This window comes from Struthio camelus, chromosome 4 (genome assembly GCF_040807025.1).
Source record: "Struthio camelus isolate bStrCam1 chromosome 4, bStrCam1.hap1, whole genome shotgun sequence".
Taxonomy (NCBI): Eukaryota; Metazoa; Chordata; class Aves; order Struthioniformes; family Struthionidae; genus Struthio; species Struthio camelus.
Window position 1 is genome coordinate 59,096,461 of NC_090945.1, and position 19,271 is coordinate 59,115,731.

At 39.0% G+C, this 19,271-nt stretch overlaps 1 protein-coding gene across 3 annotated transcripts in view; it reads left to right on the forward strand.

Moving 5' to 3' along the window:
* Nucleotides 1-429: 429 nt before the first annotated feature.
* GABRA2 (gamma-aminobutyric acid type A receptor subunit alpha2) overlaps nucleotides 430-19,271 on the forward strand; it is a 75,501-nt gene continuing 56,659 nt past the window's right edge. Inside the window, exons 1-3 of one of the 3 annotated variants that reach the window (XM_009682015.2) lie at nucleotides 430-547; nucleotides 8,229-8,317; nucleotides 10,858-10,973. In XM_009682015.2, coding sequence (XP_009680310.1) covers nucleotides 518-547; nucleotides 8,229-8,317; nucleotides 10,858-10,973 — 235 coding nt within the window. In that variant the 5' untranslated portion in view covers nucleotides 430-517. Of the gene's footprint in view, nucleotides 548-7,399; nucleotides 7,580-7,951; nucleotides 8,136-8,228; nucleotides 8,318-10,857; nucleotides 10,974-19,271 lie in introns of those variants that run through there. The other 2 variants (XM_068942996.1, XM_009682016.2) reach the window with 2 other exon arrangements.

The following is a 19,271-nucleotide window of genomic DNA, read 5'->3' on the forward strand; positions in this document are numbered from 1 at the left end:
AAACAACTGTTCAGTTGCTCTCTTGTGTCAAGCAGTTGATATCCAGATGCTAGCAAGTACAATAGTGTGTTGACGCAAACTAATTATCTGTCATGTGCAACTATTTACACTCTTTCGCTATGTTAGTGAGATATGAGGACAGCTCTATTTTTCCTTTAAAAATCCCTATGCGTTTACAGGTGCTTTTGACCCAGTGTTGTGGAAATGGATGCTAACACGTAGCTTAGGTTTCTCTTCCTTTGGAGCCTGTAAGGCTACCTGAAAGGGAAAGCATGCTTTGAATCCCTTCAGTGAGTCATCTCTATCTTACTGGTGATTCATTTCTTGAAAGGAGAGGGGAAGACTGGGCCTGTTTACACCAAGTGTGATCTATTTATTTATTTATTTCAGCCCTGAGCATTCTCAGAGCACATAACTGCTGCAATGTGGCTGGACTGATGGTTGTCCGCGTCTGACGACTTTGCTTGACTCCAGGTTGTGCTTGGCACCTGCATGTACCAAAGTGAATACAGAAGAAATGGAGAACCTTCATCCATGTAAAGGCCAGGTACGGTTAAGCTCTCTTGTACTGAAGCTAGGAAGAGCGGGGAAAGGATTCATACAGCCAGCTTAGGGGTGTGTGTGTTAGGAGCATTTTGGACTTGTGCATCACTTGCGTACCTCACCCTGCTGCAGCACAACTGGCTGCAGCCAGCACCGCAAGAGCTGGGGTGTTATTCAGTCGCTCAGCTAGGGAGCTTTCTTCTGACCTATGTATTTCTTGGTGCAGCAAGTGGCAACTACAGTATATGGAGTAGGTATTGAGTTCTAGCAGTTTGTTTACGCACATATCTTTACTATCATTTAATTTTCATTCTGTAAAACATCAACTGAGTTGTGAAGAAAAGCAAAATCCTTCTTTCAAATGTATAAAATACTATAATGGTAATTATTCAAACCAGATGTGTTTATAAATAGCTCAACATTTTTGCAAAATGTAAGCAAACTGTCAAAAACTAGAGCTACATCCATAAGCAATTGTGGTTTATGTTCTGTTTCTTGGACAAACATGGAGTATAGCATAAAACTATGCGACACTTACTTTCTCTTGAATTTTACCATCTAGATTCTATAGACGAAGAAACCCCATTGTCTTGACTCATGGAGTAAGGTGTTTTTTTGTTGTTCTTGTTAAATCTAGGCAAGACATTTCATGTTAGAACTGTCTTTGGATTATTTGTTGTTAGTGACAGAAGTACACCTTTGCATGTATTTGAGTTAGTATTAGTCACAGGCAGGAAGAATTTCTTTGAAGTTCCAGGAGGCAGAATCATTTCTAAAATGTAGATTTTTTGTCACCCAAGAGAAGGTAATCTTGGATCAGCAACAAATGCTTTCCTGAATTATGAACTTTTGTTGGTCCGATTGCTAAATGCATTCTGGCCATCCATTTAAGCAGCAGTGAAATTAGGGCAAGGATGACTGTTTCAATCAGAACTTCATAAAAGTATCATTTTTTAATTCAAAACTTCAATGTCTTCTTAATAGGAATATGAAAACCAACTTTTTCTTCTCAAAATCTGTCACTGTCAGAACTGCCAATTTCATCAGTTTTCAGCCAGTTTTAAGGTCTGGATCGTGCTTTTGTGAATAAGCACAAGTTGCTCTGGAGCAAAAAGACTATACCTTTCTAACCAGTTTGTCTTGAAAAATCAACCCTCGGTAATCCCTTTGTTTGTCATACTACGTTCCATTCAATTTTCTGCTTTCTTTTAGTATTCTTTCATGCTACTGACTCTCAAAAAGCAGAATTTAACTAATGAATTAAATAAACATAGAAGTATCACTGCGCAGTTGTGTCATCTGTCTACAGACTGTATCCAGGGATGGGAAAGGGTGTGCAGAAGTGCATCCTCTCAGAGGCTGTCCGAGGCCTTGAAGCCTAGGAAAGTCTGCTGTTCATTGACAGATCAGTCAATACACTGAACATCACTGAGGAAGGCCAGTATTAGCTAGTGAAGAGGGGAGATAACGCTTTTGCAAAAGCTAAGACAGCAATTACTTGAATAACTGGCCATAAGTCACCACACGGAAATTCTGTGGGCAACATAAGGTGGCAGAAGCCTAGGGTCTGTCCTTTCTGGAACAGGGTTGACCATAACTGGCCTTATGTCTGTAAAATTTTCCCTAAAGATCAATCTCATAGTAGCAATAGAAGAGCGTTTATGTCTTTAAACTTGAAAATATATTCAAAGAAAATGAACCTCAAAGTAGTTCCATGTTGTCACACTGATTTTTAGAAATGCTGAATATTTCTATCCCTCTAATAAAAAAGATTTATCTACCCCAAGCTGGACACTTGGAACAGGAAACATCAATAATTTGCATTCCTTTATGTGAAAACATCTTCAGAGTCCGAGGAATATTTGCGCGAATAGCTGAAAGATAAAATAAACTCTATTTATAGAAGTAACACGCATGTGAAGACATTTTTCAAATTATCTAAAATATGTTTGTGTTTTCTGAATTCTTTCTCTTCTACCCAGAGCACAGGTCATGCTTTGCAGTAATGTTACTTTCAGTTTGCTGTGATATGTGAGCTCCCTGTAGGTGTGAAAAGCAAACAGGAAATCTATAGTTGAAGACACCTATTGTTAAATCGCCTGCACATTCTTTATAAAAGCAGATCTTCCCTTCTACTCACTCACACCAAGAGTTATGAGCCAATGTTACTTATCTGAGCTTTCATATCCCAGCTGGTGTGTGTGTTGCATTGCCCTCTGCTGCTTGCATCATGTTTGTCCTGTCAAAGGAAAAGCTACTCTATGAAGATGATGCAAGTCTCCCTACTCCTGACAGAGTCTCTGCTCAGTCTTTCTGTAGATGTCAGTGTGTATGGAGAATCCTAAAAATCCTAATGTGTTTTTCAAGGTTAAAATTTAGGGGAAGTGTAACCCTGGGGGGAAACAACACTGATTACTATGTAAGCTGGGACTTTCAGAAAAGCTCATTTCAGTTTCCTGTTCTGCTAACCTTCTAGGTGAATTTAGGAAAGTAACTCAGGGATGGTTATGCACAGTTGAAGTAAAGCCGGCACTGACTATTTACTTCAATAGGTGCTCAGTCAGTACCTTAGCTGTAGTCTGTATCATAGTTAGAGCTTTAAAACAAGTGCAATAACTCTTCCTAATACTGCAGTGTCACAGGTAGAGGAAATACCCTAAAGACTCAACCCTAAGTGCTTGAGAGTTGCTCAAGCACTACGACAGCAGCTGGCACATAAGGCCATAAGATTTTGCTTGCTTGCTTGTTATATTAGCATCTCCTGCTGAACAGTGCATTTCAAAATAATTTCACCTCATTGAGGGACCTGTGGCACTATTTTGCAGACCATCGGTGGTGGGGGGTGGGGGGGATTGGACACCTGAGTCCCCTGGAGCCTAGTTAGCATTTCTTAAGAAGATCTTACTTTCTTAGAGAAATCTTATTTCCACAGCCAATGTAACGTGGCTTAACTTGGAGCCGTTCCTGAAAGGAGCTAGCCCTTCCCTCTTTTTTGGCTCAGATCAGCATTGATGTGGCTGTGTGATGAATCAGTCCAGGGAAGCGATCCAGCTAAAACCTAATCCCCCCTTCTCAACTTCTTATTTTGTCATTATTCACATAAAAAGAATGGAACAACAATTGTTTATATTATAGAGCCACTGTATCTTGGTATCATACTTCAAGCTTTTGATTTTATACATAAATGCCTAACTATTTAATTAAAACAAAAATAAATTTTACAAGGCTAAATAAAATAATCTTTCCAATAGTGAATACCATAGTGATTGACAGATGGCCTTTTCAGAGATGAATACATTTATACAAAGCATACCTCATACTGAAAAAAGTCTGCTGTTGTTATACTGCATAGAAAAAAGTCTGACATATCACTTCATTTTTCATATAAAAGCATCACTTTACTGAATCCCAGTGATTGCTGTTGTTTTTTCTTACAGCCAAAGAGTGCTGCTGGCCTAGATATGAGAATACAGATTATTCTCAAGCAGTACAAAATACATGATGACTACCAGAAACTGCCAAAAATTTTGTCTGGAACTAGTATTTGTCAGAACACACCCCAGATCAGCATACTCTGTTAAGTACTGCTGACATTACTTGACTATGCCCATGACAGAAAATGTTTACTGCCAGCTCCCTAATGGTACAAATCTGAAGTATTGTTTTCATGCAATTTTTTCTGTCTGGAGGATGGAGTAACTTTATCATCTGAATGATTCTTTTAAGCAAAATGTTAAAAGAAACATTCATTTTAGTATTTTGCAATCCTGAAAATGACTGGTCTGGGCTTAACCTCTCCTGTGATTCTATTACCTGTAAACTGGAAGAAGTACTTATGAAATGTCACCTACCTTTCCTGCTGTTCAGTTTGTCCTCGCAGGGGAAGTCTTTCCAACCTCACAAAGGTCCTGTGAAACATCATTTATCAGCATGTGCAAAGCTTTGAGATCCTTGGCAAGAGGGAATAATAGGATTGCAAGGTTCTTTTTTGATATTTAATTTTTTTTTTAAATAGGGATTAAATTATAGTTACATATTTCAGCAAATAAAGCAGAAAAGAAATACAACCTTTTCAGTAAAACAATTTACTTCTACTCTGAAAACAATCATATATAGACCTGCTATCTTCTAATGGACAGATTCAACTCCCGTGCAAATCAGTGGCACAACTCCCTGCCTTCCAGGGCACGTCAGGACTCGGGAGAGTCTCACAACCCGGGTGATGTGTTGGATGCTGCACACGTCTTGGAGCAAACTGAAATTCAGTAATGAATAATAGCATTCAATACCTCTCAGCAAATAGTAACACAGAATAGAAGAGAGAGTTCCCTGTTGACTGTACACCTGAGGAGGCTCAAGTGCACTGTTTCTGGCCAACAGTAGCTAACATACCTAGGATGTGGGAAACCTGAGTCATTCATGCACGTAACGCAACAAAACAATAAAAAACCAACAATACCACAAACATATCCTCAACTGCTTTTCAGTTCATCAGCAGTGTGGGTTATAAGCATGGGGGACTATTATAAAGAACCTTCTCTGTGGTAGTAATTACATTGCTTCTGATCTCTCATACACTTCTTTGGTAATTTTTCCCCATGTTCAGCTTCCCTGTGATTTGGGATGCCACATAGGGCTGTGCACATTGAGAATGTGAATGCGGAGTTATTCTCAAATTTCTGATACTTCAAGGTATATGGTTTATCTGAAGCGTGACTTCAATGCATGTAGCTATGGTAAATCTCAAGAATATCACAGGTAAATAACTGTGATTAGAGCCAAAAACCCAGCACATTTTTCTGAGGCAAGCCTTTGAGAACAGGCTCATCAGAAATACATACCTATCCCACGTGGTTTTCGAAGAATGGCATTATGCTATCAGAGCAACAAGAAGCCACCATGACTGCTTTCCTTAAAAATGTGCTTTTCTATTTTTTGATGCAATTTATACACAAAGATTAGAATCTAGTTTAGGTATCATGGTGAATTGAAGTTACTGTTGGGAAGGAATGACACAAATATCCATGAGAAAAATTCACTCTGCTAAATTACTAAGGCTTTACTTTTAATGAATTTCTTTCTGCAGATTGATGTTTGTGAAGCCACCCTATCTTAGGATAGATAGTCAAAACTCGTTTTCTTTACTGTGAGGGGTGATACTGCTTTAAGTATCAGTTGTTAATTCTGCAGAGTCACTTACAGTCAGGTTTTGCCATTCTTATTCCTAACATGTGGGGACTTACAGGCAGATCCACAGAAGATTTTGGGTTGCCTGTAGGTGTTTAACTGATTAGACAATGAAGAATTGTGAGCAGGGGGCATTTTCAAGGCTGCAAAGGAAAGACGAGGTCCTAGTATCTTAGGCGTTTCTGGGATCAGATGGCTGCTGAATGAGTGTTCTTCGGATTCCAATTTTTGCATTTGTGTCCTTATTGTGCAGTTTGGGCTAGCTATTTTACTGGTCATTTTATAACACAGACATCCAGCTTGTTCCCTCCCTCTTCCAGGTCTTACTGCAAGTTATGCAGAAAAGCTCAAAGCTGGAAGCGAGGGATCATTTTGACAGCCTGAGCGCTTTTCTTCTTTCTTTTGGGTATAATGCTTTGCTGCGGAGTCCTTAAGCTACTAGAAGACAAGGAACACAGGAGGGTATCCAGCTGCAAGCAGCAGCAATTAGGAAGTAGGAAACAAAGGAAAAGAGCAGGAAGGGAAGTCGGAAAGAATCCCCAAATTTCCTAGTTGATTCTGTAGTTAACTGAAAAAAGTGATCCCCCCCCCCTCACGTTTTGGCATACAACTTCACATACTCGTATTAAAAGTGGTAACGGTTCAGAAGCAAGCTGAACACTTCACTCAGAAAGGCAGTAAGCAGGTAGGCCTGTGACGTTAAGAGGATAAGTGAAAGCTCTGTTTCCTGCAGTTCACAGTTTAAAAGGTGAGGGGAATAGACAGGGATTGGTGTAGAAAAAGGAAAAAGGCTGCAATGTTATTGCTTGTAGTATTTAATTATTTTCAGGTTAACAGTGAAAAATGAGGATAAACTAAATTTAAACCTGTATGTTTAATTCTCAAGCTTGTCATGATCCACTTGCACTGGAAAACCTACAATCAATGGCAATAAATCTTAGCAGCAGTCCAGCTGCTAACACACTATCAAAGCAGGACTGCATATTAGAAAGGAGGGCAACGTGATTTAAAAGACAATTCAACAGAAATTGTGCAATCTGGGCAAAAAAAAAAAAAAGAGGTTTGTTTTCCTGGCTGCCTGCATCCTGAGCTCAGTTTAAATGACAGACTTTTCTTCTCTCTGCATTTCAATTAGACTGTGCCAATGGGCAAGTGGGGAAAGGAATATTAATGCCACAGCGTCGGGGTGGTGGTGGGAATTGGGTGCTTGCAATTATTCATCGAGCAGGCAAAAAAGAAAAAGAAAAAGCTCAGGGTCACTGTTTGTTTCGGTTATGCCGTATCAAGCACGTACCTGAGGTGATTAAAAGGTTAAAAAGGGCCGCTGGAAATATGACTTATCATCCGGGGTGGGGGGGGGATCTCTTTTCGCTCTGTTTTATCATTCACGCGCAGGCAAAGTTCAGGCTCCTGGCGGGCCGCCCGCCTCTAGCCCCTTTTCCGCGGCTCCTTAACCCAAACCAGCCCCCTCCTGTTGGCAGGGTCACCCCCCCCCCCCACCCGCGGAGCCCCGGCATCCCCGCCGAGCCGCCGCCCGCGCGCGCACCGCGGCACGCGCGCACCCCCGCCCCCCGCCCAGCCCGGCAGGCAGGAGCGCGCGCGCGCGCGCGCGGCCCCTTCCCCCTTCCCCCCCCCCCCCCCCCCCCGCCCCGCGCAGCCAGGCAGGCACGCGCGCGCGCGCCCGCCGCTCGGCAGCCGCTCCGTCCCGGCCGCGCTCGCCGCCGCCGGCTCTACCCGCCGCCCCGCGTTTCCCCCTCCGCCGCCGCCGCCAGCCGCCTCCTGCTCCGCTCGGGATCCGCGCTCTCCCCCTCCCCCTTCCCCCCCCGCCCCAGCCTCCCGCGGCTCCCAGGTAGGCTCCCTGCCCGCCGGCGGCGGCGCGGCCCCCAACGGCCGCCGCGTGGCCCCCAACGGCCGCCGGCAGCGGCTGCCCGAGGCGAGGCTCTGCCCCGGTCGGCAACTCGGCGCCCCGCGGCGGCTGCCCCCGGCCCCCCGGCCGTGGCGGCTGTTGCCGCTGTTTTGCCGAGCGGCTGTCAAACGTGGTCGGCGCTTGGCAGCGGCAGGGGTCGGCGTGCTCCGCCGTCCCCTCGCCGAGCCGCTGCAAATGGCATGATTCCCCCCGCCCCCCGGCTGCGGTGCATCGTAGTGAGACGAGGAATGGTTAAAACACGCTCTTTATATATATATATATGTATACATATATATATATATATACACCTTTTTTTTTTCGTCTTGAGGCTTTCAGCTTGCAGAAAAGGAGAGCATCTGATGCGTCTGCTCACATGCCACTTTTGATCGTACGTTGCCTCCTTGCACAGAGCAGGATCGTTGGGAAAGATGGAGATACCATAAGTTGCTAGTAGTGAAAAGTGCTGCAGAAATCCAGAGGTTTCCCTTCTCCGTTGAAAGTGACATATTTTTCCCTGGGTTAAGTTGAAAGCAGTGCTTGGCGGAGAGTAACTGTAGCTGAGAGTGGGTTTGTGTTTTTCTTGCGCCGTTAGGTTTTGCACAGAGCAGCGATGAAGAGGAAGCTGGCACTCTTGGAGATGCAGTTGGTTCTTCTCGTTTTATTGGTGGGGCTGCCAACAAGGTGAGAGGATGTTTAATTTTGTTGTTCAGTACAAATATATATGTTATGTTCTGTCTAGGGTAAGCTTGTGTGAGAGGCTGTAGTAGTATATAGTAATGTGATGAAAAAAATCTCTTCTAGCTGTTCCAGAGCAAACGCAGTGGGAGAAGGCATTGGGAAAAATATAAACCTAATGGCTTGTCCTTAAACAGTTTGTAAATTGATGTTTTATTTCACCATTTGAAAGAAAAGCTATGCTTTTAAATGCTCTGTTGTAAAATTAAGATCTTAAAGATTTATTAGAGCCACTGTATCACTATCAGTCTATACCACACGTATATTTCTACATGCAGATGAACAAATAGATTGTCATGAAGTCAAGTAGCAAATTGCAGTCTCTAAAATAATGCTGACATTCTTTTCATATAGGCTTGCCTTTTTTTGGTCTTATTTCGGTCAACGTAACAGCATTCAGAATGATACTTAAGCTTTTAAACCTCTAGGTGGAGATAGCATACAACTTCACAATCACATATAATAAGACAATAGCCTCATTTATTAATCAACTTTTCATATGTTATTTAGAGTTCTCCACTTCTGAAGTGAAAACATGGTAGAAATTAATTTTAATCATGTAATTAGTTTTATGTTGCCCATAATCCCTGTACATGCAATTAATTGTAGTTTGTGATGTCCGTTCTGTTACTTTGGTTCTCACTGCCCTAAGTCTTCTCCTAATATGGTGAGAGTCTTAAGTCACCTCATTCAAGTTTCCTGTGGTTGAAAATGCCTACATTTATTTTGGCCTATTTCTTACTGACCAAAACATTCACGGAAAATATGTTTCCCTTAATGCCTAACTATGTTGCCATATTAGTTGAGTCACAGTGGGCCAGATCCTGCAAACCTTACTCGTGTGAGTAATCCCACTGACGTCAAAGGGATTACATGCGTAATTATGAGGGAGTTTATGCCTGAGTAAAGTTTGGAGGATTAGACCCTAACATGATATAATCGTATGAACTATTTTTTAGTGATATCTCGACTTCAAAAACTGTTATATCTCAAAAAAGAAGCTTATAACATGACAGAGACTTGTAGTACAAGAATACTATTTAAAAATAAAAAAATAAGACATCCAGTAATCATAATTAGTAGTAAACTCACAGAAAAATAAAATCACAAATGCCATTTTGGTATTTACTTTCCAAGTTATCCGATTTTGGTTGATTCTATGGGATGTATAATGGAAATCACAGACTGCAATGATTTACATTTAAATACTTCCTCCATGCTGTTGAATTGTGAGCCAACACAAAATCCTATCTTTATTTGTTTTGTAGCTTGCTTTAAAAAATGTCTCTTGAACCTGCTTTTGTTTTAGAGTAGGACAAAAACATGCTCGTTTTCATGGCATAGTCAGTCATTCAAAATACCTTCATCAGTCGTTCAGTTACAGATGATAAATACTCAAACATCTCTTATGAGAAGCAGCAGATGACTGAAAAACGTATGAACGATATTGCATGGTAGCGTATGATGCTTTGCTTCCTTGATATTAATATTATGGTATTAATAAGATAGACAAACTCATACTTTTCACATACGTGATACTTAAAAATTGTCGGCACAGTAACATTTGCATGTGTAGGCTTTGTGCGTGGGAATGGTCCCCGGTACACAAAACCTTTGGTTTGGATATCCAGGTCCAGGTGGACTGTTCAGCACCACAGCTGCCTGGGCAGCAGATTCATGTTCCAGTCCTTGGTATTTTCCAAGGAGAAAGGACCTGTGAAGCCTGTTACATACCTTTCTTCATTGGGAAAGTTTTGAACAACTGATGATCTATAGAGTCTTCTTGACACTTTACGATTTTTTATCCAACTTTTACAGGGTTTGTCCGCATCTAGCGGAAATTGGATAGTGCTTTTTATACCAAAATACCATTCTGAAAACAGAGGCTATCGACAGCTATCCTGCAGCTTGCTAATCAGCATCATTGTTCCCACCCACCAAATACTGACATCAGAGGACTCCCTGAGCATGATGGCTGGAGCTTTCCCTCCTGTTAGTACCTCTGGTCGTGTACTTTATATGACCATTGGGTGGAGGCAAATCCACAGGATTTGTGCAGAGAAATAGAAATAGTACACAGAGGTGAGGGCAGACAGGATAGAGCTGGAAGGAGACAGTTTTGTGTGTGGGAACTCAGGTTATCAGTCTAGAAGTGACATACCATCGAGACCTGGAAAGCTATTTCAGGCTTTTGTAACTGCACAACTGAATGTGTTAGTGGAGCTTGAAGTAGCACTTACTGTGATGCAATGTGAACTAGAAGTAGAGGCTACTGGAAAATTAATACTGGGAATTTTAAATAGTATGTCACAGACCCTTATGTTTCTGAACATGTTAAACATAAATTGTGAATTTGTATACTCCTAACTATACCGTTCATATTAGAGGGCAGTGTGTTAAATATCCAAGGCTAACCTGCAATGACTGCATGCTGAGTGTATATAAAGCATATCTAGCACTTTGTAAAATATAAAATATCTATTTAGATCAGTACTGGCTGACTCGCTGGAAGATGAAGCTAAGAATAACATCACCATCTTTACAAGAATTCTAGACAGACTTCTGGATGGTTATGATAATCGTCTTAGACCTGGATTAGGAGGTAATAAAAACAATTAAAAATGGATTTAAAAAATCAGGTTTTAATGTTCCGCATTTGTTATTGATGGAAAGATATTCTTCCTTCAGGGTTTTTTTTTCCCCTAACAACTGGTATGTATTTTGATAAATTATTTATAACTACATTCACTCAGTTGAATCATTTGAAATTTGAGGAAGATAACATCTATGAATGGAGAGCAGGCACTCTCACACATTTATCTTAGGTAAAAAGAAAAAAAAATCTGGAGATTTAGCATAGTAAAACAGAATGAGAACAAAAATAACATCTAAGGCTGTTATTCCAGTCAGGGAATTTTGGTTGAGCAAGGAATGCAGACTTGGTTCTCTGCAGTGCGATGAGTGTATGTTTTCAGAAATCTGCACACGTGTTTTGTGTGTGGTGTAAAATCTACATTTTAGATTCATTTGTTGTACCAGTAAATTCAATGGGAATGTTATATCTTTGACTTCCTTGGAATTAGGATTTGACTTGCAATTAGCATTTTGTTTCTGGGTATTTTACATGTATTTGGGCATTGGAAAAAATAATGGAAATATTGGAGGGTAGTTGTTTTTCAAAATATCATTTTTCATGTTCATTTTAAAGCTGTAGGCTAGTTCCTATAAATATGTAAGCAACAAATTGAAATAATGTATTTGGTATTAGGAGTGTTACTGTGCAGAATGATCTATATGCTATGCAGAGGGGCAGAACATCTTGATTTTGATAATATTTTATCTTCTATTATTATTAATCTACCTTTTATACTTAATATAATAGCTAACATAAATATTTACATATTGATAATAAAACTGTTACTACTGTTATTATTCGTAACAGTTTTGGTAATTGTAATTTTCAGCCTGGGACTGTTTCAGCTTGCTAAAGCTAAGAACAATACACAATTTGTTAGAGACATTCAGGCTCCTGTTGGTTTCAGTAAGATCAAGCCCAAAGCTATAGATCTGTTCTAACGTCTGTGAAAATAATTTCAACAACTCCATTTGACCAGATGAGGAATTGGTTAAAGTTCACAGTTTTTAGTCAACACTCTTCCAGCCTAACCTGTGGCTCTACTGCTGTTCTGGGTCTGAGAACCTTGGCTGGCACCTGACAGACCATAAGGTGGGAGTTGGCAAAGGCTGGCAACAACTGTCTCGTTATGCATTAATCTTGGAGTATCTTTCCGTTTGCAATTCTGGCCTCTGTACAGTTGAGACTTGTGAAATACTTTATATTAAAAGGCTGTTTATTTAGATGATCCACAAAATGAGACATACAGTGCTGTAGATGGATGTGAGAATCTGCATAGTGATGTTTTCATGGAGATTCAGTTTCTCTGCAAAATACCCGATTTAAAGAATTTAGATGTAGTGTGAACATACTATGCCTTGCAGGTGACCTGCAGAAATATTTTATAGCATAAAACTTGAGTTTAATTTGGAGGGATTTTAAAATCATTTTTCATTAGAAAAATGATGACAAGTGTTTTTCTTGTTTATGTGCCATTTAATGAGAGCAGTCTGCAGTTCCTTTGCATATCAAGCCTTCTTCTGAATAGTAAAATTTATATTGTTGATTACATGAATTTACAAAACTGTATTTCCTGGTGTATTTTTATTTTATTTTCCAATAAATCTACTTTAAAGTACTTCCCTTTTTTTCCTTTTCAAGCCTCTAGGTAATTTGAATATACTCTAGGAGCATAAAAATTAAGGAATTAACAGCTGTTTGGTGTTGGCATACATGGCAGTCAACCCATGCAGAACATGTGTGAAATGAAGCTACGTCATGCATATTAAGCCGTAATGATTCATGATGCATTAATGTTAATCTGTAAGAAAATTTCAGTTGTCAATGGACAGATTATGATAGTTTGAAAGAACACTTGTAAAATTAAGTTGTGATAATCCGTGATATGAAATGTACCAAACAACACTTTTATAGATAATACTTACCAATTATGGAGCTTCTTATTTCAGGAATTTTATTCATTTTTCTTTGCTAACACGTATTCTAAAAAGAAAAAAGGGAGTGATTGGTTATTGAAGCCCCCCTCCCCTTTTTTTTTTAAACACTTTGTGTCTGGCGAGTCTTGATAGTTTCTGAAAGTGTTCTTGCAGACTGCTGTGTTTTAACCATGCCAACATGTCGTTAATTTAATATACTTAGTCTCAATTCTGTTCAAGGTACTTTTATACAAATTTGAATTAATTCATTTGAAACCGGTAGAGAATTTAATCTGGCATAGCAGCTTGCATTAGGCCACTATGCTTATATGACTGAGATCACAATCTAATCTGATCATAATCTGAGATCACAATATGCTAAAACAGAAATAGTCTAGGATCTGAGATGAATTCTTTTAAAGTCTTCTGAAAGCAAAAGTTACTCACTGGCCCACTTTTACCTGATATATTTTCAGAGACGTCTTATAGCAAAATCCAGCTCAGTATAGAGAAATACTCAACTCAGAAATGTTTTTTTAAATAATGAAGAGTGTTAGTTCAGCTTTGAGTATTTTAGCAAGCTACTAAGCAACAAAATACATTACAATGAAACGTATAGGCTTCTTCAGAGACTGTGTAAAAATTCTGCTTCAGCATAGGTCTATTTGGGAACTTGTTCTTGAATTTAGGGATAGATTTATAAGTAATTTTACTGGAAAACTTGGTGTGAGTGCTTACAGTGTGTAATTGATGCTTTAGTGATATATTGATGCACTTCAGAACTGAGAGCTATGTTCTATATACTGTTGGGGCAGCTTTGACTTTTATTGTTGATGCGGATCTGTTGTAAAACCAGTTTTTGGCTGTTGGAAAGTCATCCTAGCAGCTGGGATCCTTGAATGATGTATGAGTACTACAGTGATGCAGTAGCCTGCAAAGTGGGTGTGGACAGGGAAGAGAAGACACTGCACTGTCCCCTGAAGCCAGAGATATTTCGTATGTATTAGATAACCCCAAAATCTACTGGGTTGATGTGGATAGGGATGAGGTTATTCAAAACTGGATTAAAATTCTTCTATACTTATCTTATACTAAGCATTGGATCATAGCTGGAACACTCCTGACTACACTGTCGTTTCTGACATGAACTATTTTACTTAAACATTCTGTGCAATGTCTGTTTAGATAGCAAAATAAATTAAAAGTTTTGTTTCAAACCAAATTCTATGTATTAGCACTAATTTGTATGAAATAAAGCCGTGCAAAATGACAAGTCATACAGAGGTTGGTTGTTTATTATTTTCATAAAAATCTTGAAGGAATTTTCTTATATATAGTTGCTGTAATGTTTGCAAGACATTTAGGATAGCACTTTTCTACAAATCCTTTGACTTTATTAGCTTATAGAAGAAGCAGTCTACAAAACAGTGGACACTAGAACTAAACAAGGGAACAAAAGAGACTTCAAGTTTTTAAACAGGCAGACAATAGAATGTTGAAGTTCAGATACAGCTGCATTCAAATCGGGAAGTAATTGAGTTATCTGTCTGTGCTGTGTCTGCTTTCCTCCACCCCATGGGCAGACATGATTAAAGGAAATAGGGACAAATAGTAAGGCAATCCCATCTTTTAGTTTGTTGATATTCTTGTGTATTAGGTTTATCGTCAATAACAGCATTCATACATGTTTTTTGAAATGTTAGCTTCTTTTCAAAAATGAAAAAGAAGAAGGAAGGGAGAAGAGATGTAGACCGTGCTAGGATTTTGATATCATATTGGGTGCCCCAGTAATCTGACTATCTCTATTAGCTATTCAGCCGTCTTTCCTTTCTCATATTTGAAATTGCTCTTTTCTAGCAGCTGTAGTACTTGTATCAATTCTGCTTACCCAAATTTAGAAAATATAATCGAATACAAGACTCAATTAGAAAAGGTGAATTTGTATCTTGAAAAAATGTAGTGGGGAGTTACGAAGAAGTGGACTTCGTTATCTGACGGCCAGATTTCAAGTGCCATGTTGCCATTGAAAAGAGCTGCACAAATTTATACTGTTTGAGACTGTTTCCACAAACTGCAGTAAGTCTCAGTGGCCTTAGGAATGGCATTGTTGTTGTAACTAGAGAGGTTAATGTTGGCTCTCCAAAAAAACTCTGGCATATTAGACAGTAGGTAAATGAAAACGAGATACTACCGTGGTTCCATTTTGGAGAGCCTCTCTGCTGCAAGGTGACTATCAGATGTTTTGATTGTGTTAAATGAGAATCTCCATTAGCTTTCACTTTCAGATATACTGAAATCTTTTTTTCACAATGTTTTATAAATGGGTTGCGTGGGATAACTGAAGGGAACTGATAAAGATTATTGCTGATTATTGCTGTCTGAGGGATGGTGAGCAGTGACCAGCTACAGGCATGATCATTCATCTTTGCAGTAGTGGAGATATCCTCATATAGAATAGTGCAGAGGGTAAGGCTCAGTGATTAAAAGTTGTATAGTGTGCTTATCAGTATGAGCTAAAAAGGGAAAAAGTATTTTTTCCACAGGAAACTTTTTTCCTAGTTAGGACAGCTATAATATATGTGTATATCAAAGCGTTGTATGTTTCCAGTTGCCAGGAAACAGGACCATCATCATATATACTGATAATATGGAATATGCTAAGCTTTGGGCAACGTATTTATATAGCTCTGTGATTCACAGAGTTGTTAATCAGCTTCAGAAGCGTTGGCAGCAGTTTTAGCAGTCCCCCAGCTGCAGATTCAAAACTTCAGCAGTGTTTGTCAGCCTCATCCTGCTTGATACAAATTCAGAGCAGCCTTATGGAAGGCCCTTGAACTATTTTTCCTGCACAATACTACAAGGATTCTTTCACTGCTGTTTTTAAAGGAAAAAGGTGCAGTATGCTCCTGCTCAGTTCCTTCTGTATGTGTGGTTGCTACCCTGGCCCTTCTTTGCCCCAGTTTCATCTTTTAGAGAAGATAATGCCTCTGCCAGTGCTAGTGCAGAGCAGCTCAGAGCAGCACCTGTATTTTCTGAAAGCACACTATTTATATATGGTACTTATGCTGGGATGCAAAGGAGTAAACTACTCCTACGCTCACTCTTTTTTGGGCATACCTTAAATAGATCACATGGAATCTGGCCATAATAATGTAGGTTCTAATAATGCCTTCAAAGGAGTTGTTTAGAAACTTAGGTTAATTTATGTCTGAGTTGCAGATATTGCTGAAAAGCATTCGTTGCAAAAAATGGTAAAGCAATAGGGAGGAAGATTCAAAAATTGCATTTAATTGCTTACCCAGGACACGCAGATGGAGCTAAAATGCAAGAAGAGAACTCAGTAGCTGTAAGCATTTTAGAGAATGAATCATTAGGGATGTGGAAGGATAAAAAATCCTCAGAAAACTATTGAGGTATTGAAGAACAAACCAGCAAAACTGACATAGGATAGGATACTGGCTGAGGTACTGAGCACAAGGTTTTTTTCTGTTTTTAATGAAAGGTAATTGTTTTAAAAAAAAAAACAGTGAAGGTGTTAAAATTAATGTTGCAATTGTGCAAAGTATTGTGATTGCACTGTGCAGAGTGGCAAAATGCTATGCTTCCCAACATTTAACAAAAATCTAGGTACTTAACAGGAAAGTTTATATGCCTATATAGGAGCTCATCTGTAAGGATCTCCCAGTTCATTGAACGTGCATGTTCAGTGCCTTTTTTTTTTCCCTGACAAAGTATCACATTTGCTTATAGTGGTAGAAATACTGCTGACGATGCCAAGGCTGAATTAGTCATTGGCTTATTTTGTCTCAGCTACAAGGAAGGCATGAAAGAAGATGTTATAGATTTCTGTGTTCAGTCTCTCCTACCATTCTGGAGATCATTGTAAATCAGATTGACAGGATGGCTTACTTGTTCAGTGAGAGATTTGGTGGGCTCAAACAAACACGGCCTTTATTCGGATAGGTATCTGTTCTAGGTCATTTACAAACTGGTTGAAATGCGAGTTAATATCCACGTCCTAGTATCCTGCATCCTAATATCCAAGGCTTTCCACTGTTGATTGCTTCTGACTGATATCTGTTAACATTTTGCATAAATCTTGTAACCAATTTGCTGTCTGAGATGTAAAACTATTTTTCACTCAGGTTGGCTAGCTTTAGTAGGCAGATACCAAAGGACTGTAATATTATCGTATCAACATTTTTATTATTTATTATAGTGTGAAATGGCACTGTTTGTGTAATACCACCTGAACTGAATATATCATTACTATTTAAATAATCTGACTAACTCTGAAAGATTTTCAGGAATACTTAAGCACATTGGAAATTCATCCAGAATATATTTGGGGGATTTTAATTGATTTAATGGATTTCTAGTTGAATTTTAACCCAGCATAAGGTGAATTTAAAATGTGAAAATCAAAGTATATATTGCTTAGCTTACACTGAGAAAAATGTTAGTCGTTCTGTAGCAATGAAGACCCATTTCATAAAACAAAATTAAGAATATTCTGGCTTACATTAAAAGGTATACTTACACATAAGATCAGGGAAATCCTTTTATGTTTATTGCTATGATGTAGTCCAGGAATAATGTATTCAGTTTTTTATATACTTTGTGTAGGAGATAGAGAAGTTAACACATTTCAAATCTGTTATGTAATAATGTATACCAAAATTGTATGTTAACTAAATAGCTTAAGAAGAAAGGAAGCTATGGAGATCTCTTATTGCATGGGAAAAGCACCTAAAGGAATTAAGAAGGTTTTGGTGATAAGCTATTTAACCAGCAGTTATTAAAAGCATGGATGCTCTGTGAATTTTTGTGTTTAGATTTATAGGACATAGTAAATACTTGGAATACTTTGCCTGTGAGAGAGTTGGCAATAATAGACCTTAGCAGTATATTGAATTTAAGAAAAAATGCGTTACATGCATATTACATTATGAAATAAGTAGGCTTAGCTGCTGTTGTGATGTTGATTTATGTTCATATGACAGTGACTGATATTTAAGCAAATAGTCATGCATAAGCATTTATTTCAAGACAGTTAATTGGCAAAAGTCCTCATGTTTTAATTTCATTAGAAACTAAACACTTGGGATTAAGTGGACGTACAGAACTCCGTCAGCTTCTTTATGCAAAGAAGAGGCTTTTTTAACCTTAGTTCTTCCAGCCACTTATGGCAAGTACAAATACATTTGCTGTATTTTTGTAGCCCATAAATAAAGGCTCCCGTTAAACTCATTTCTTATTATGTGTTTGTACTCTGCCTAGTGCAGGGTTCTACTCTATTCTAAGCCTGATGGTGGCAAAAACAACCTGTTTTCATTTATGAGAGGAAATCTAAAATGATTAAAAAGGAAATATCAGATTTTTTTTTTCTCATTGGCTTTACTAGGCAAACTCACAAGCTTACTAGGCCAGTGATGGTGCCTTGCAGCACAGTCACTGATGATTTTTCCCCAGAGGTGATGGTTGATCTGAGAAGTGGGGGGATCTACATCATGAGAGACAGTCAAAATTTAACAGAATATGACCAGAGCAATCTGATCTGTCTTCAGAATTGTCTCTGCTTTGGACCAGATGACATCTAGAGGGTCCTTCCTAAAATGAATTATTCTAAGATTCTATAATTTGCAATTAGCAGGGCGTTGAAATAATGCCTGAAATTTTCTGTCTTAATTGGTGACTGTGAAAGAATCAGTTTTAGAATGTGAATTCTGGAATATATAGCTGAACAAAAACACCTGTGTAAATGAGTGGTTGAAACTAACTGAGAACAGGAGAACATTATTCATAAACAATCTCCTGTCACCAGTAAAAGTTTTGGAGTAAACAGGAAAGGTCTGGGAAAACCCAGAGGACAAATCTGGTCTTTGTCTTGGATTTCCTAACATTCAGCAGAAGCTGAGACTTGGCTAATTGGTTAAAAGTGACTCTAGCCACCTTTAGTTCTCCTCTCACCATAATTTGAAGTCCTGAAAAGAGTTAAATATGGGTGAAGACAGTGTCGTAAAGGAGAAGCACTGTATTTTATCGAATCATTCTCAGTTGACTTTATCATCATTAAATATACAACATATAGGAAATGATTTGCTGAGATCTAATTGTATTTGGAAAAAAATGGTGTTAGCAAAGCTGCGTAAAAGTCTGCGGCTGTCCTTTCAAGAGTTGTGAACAAACAGAAACACTGAAAAAGTCAAGTCGTACAGCACTGTGCATTCTAAAGCCAAAAACCTCCTCAGGAAAAACACAGCAACTAGCAAGTTCTGCCCTTCTGAAGTGTTTTCTTGAGAGAGCTCTTCCTTTTTTTCCTTCTCGTGTAGTTGCTTCTCTCCCTTTC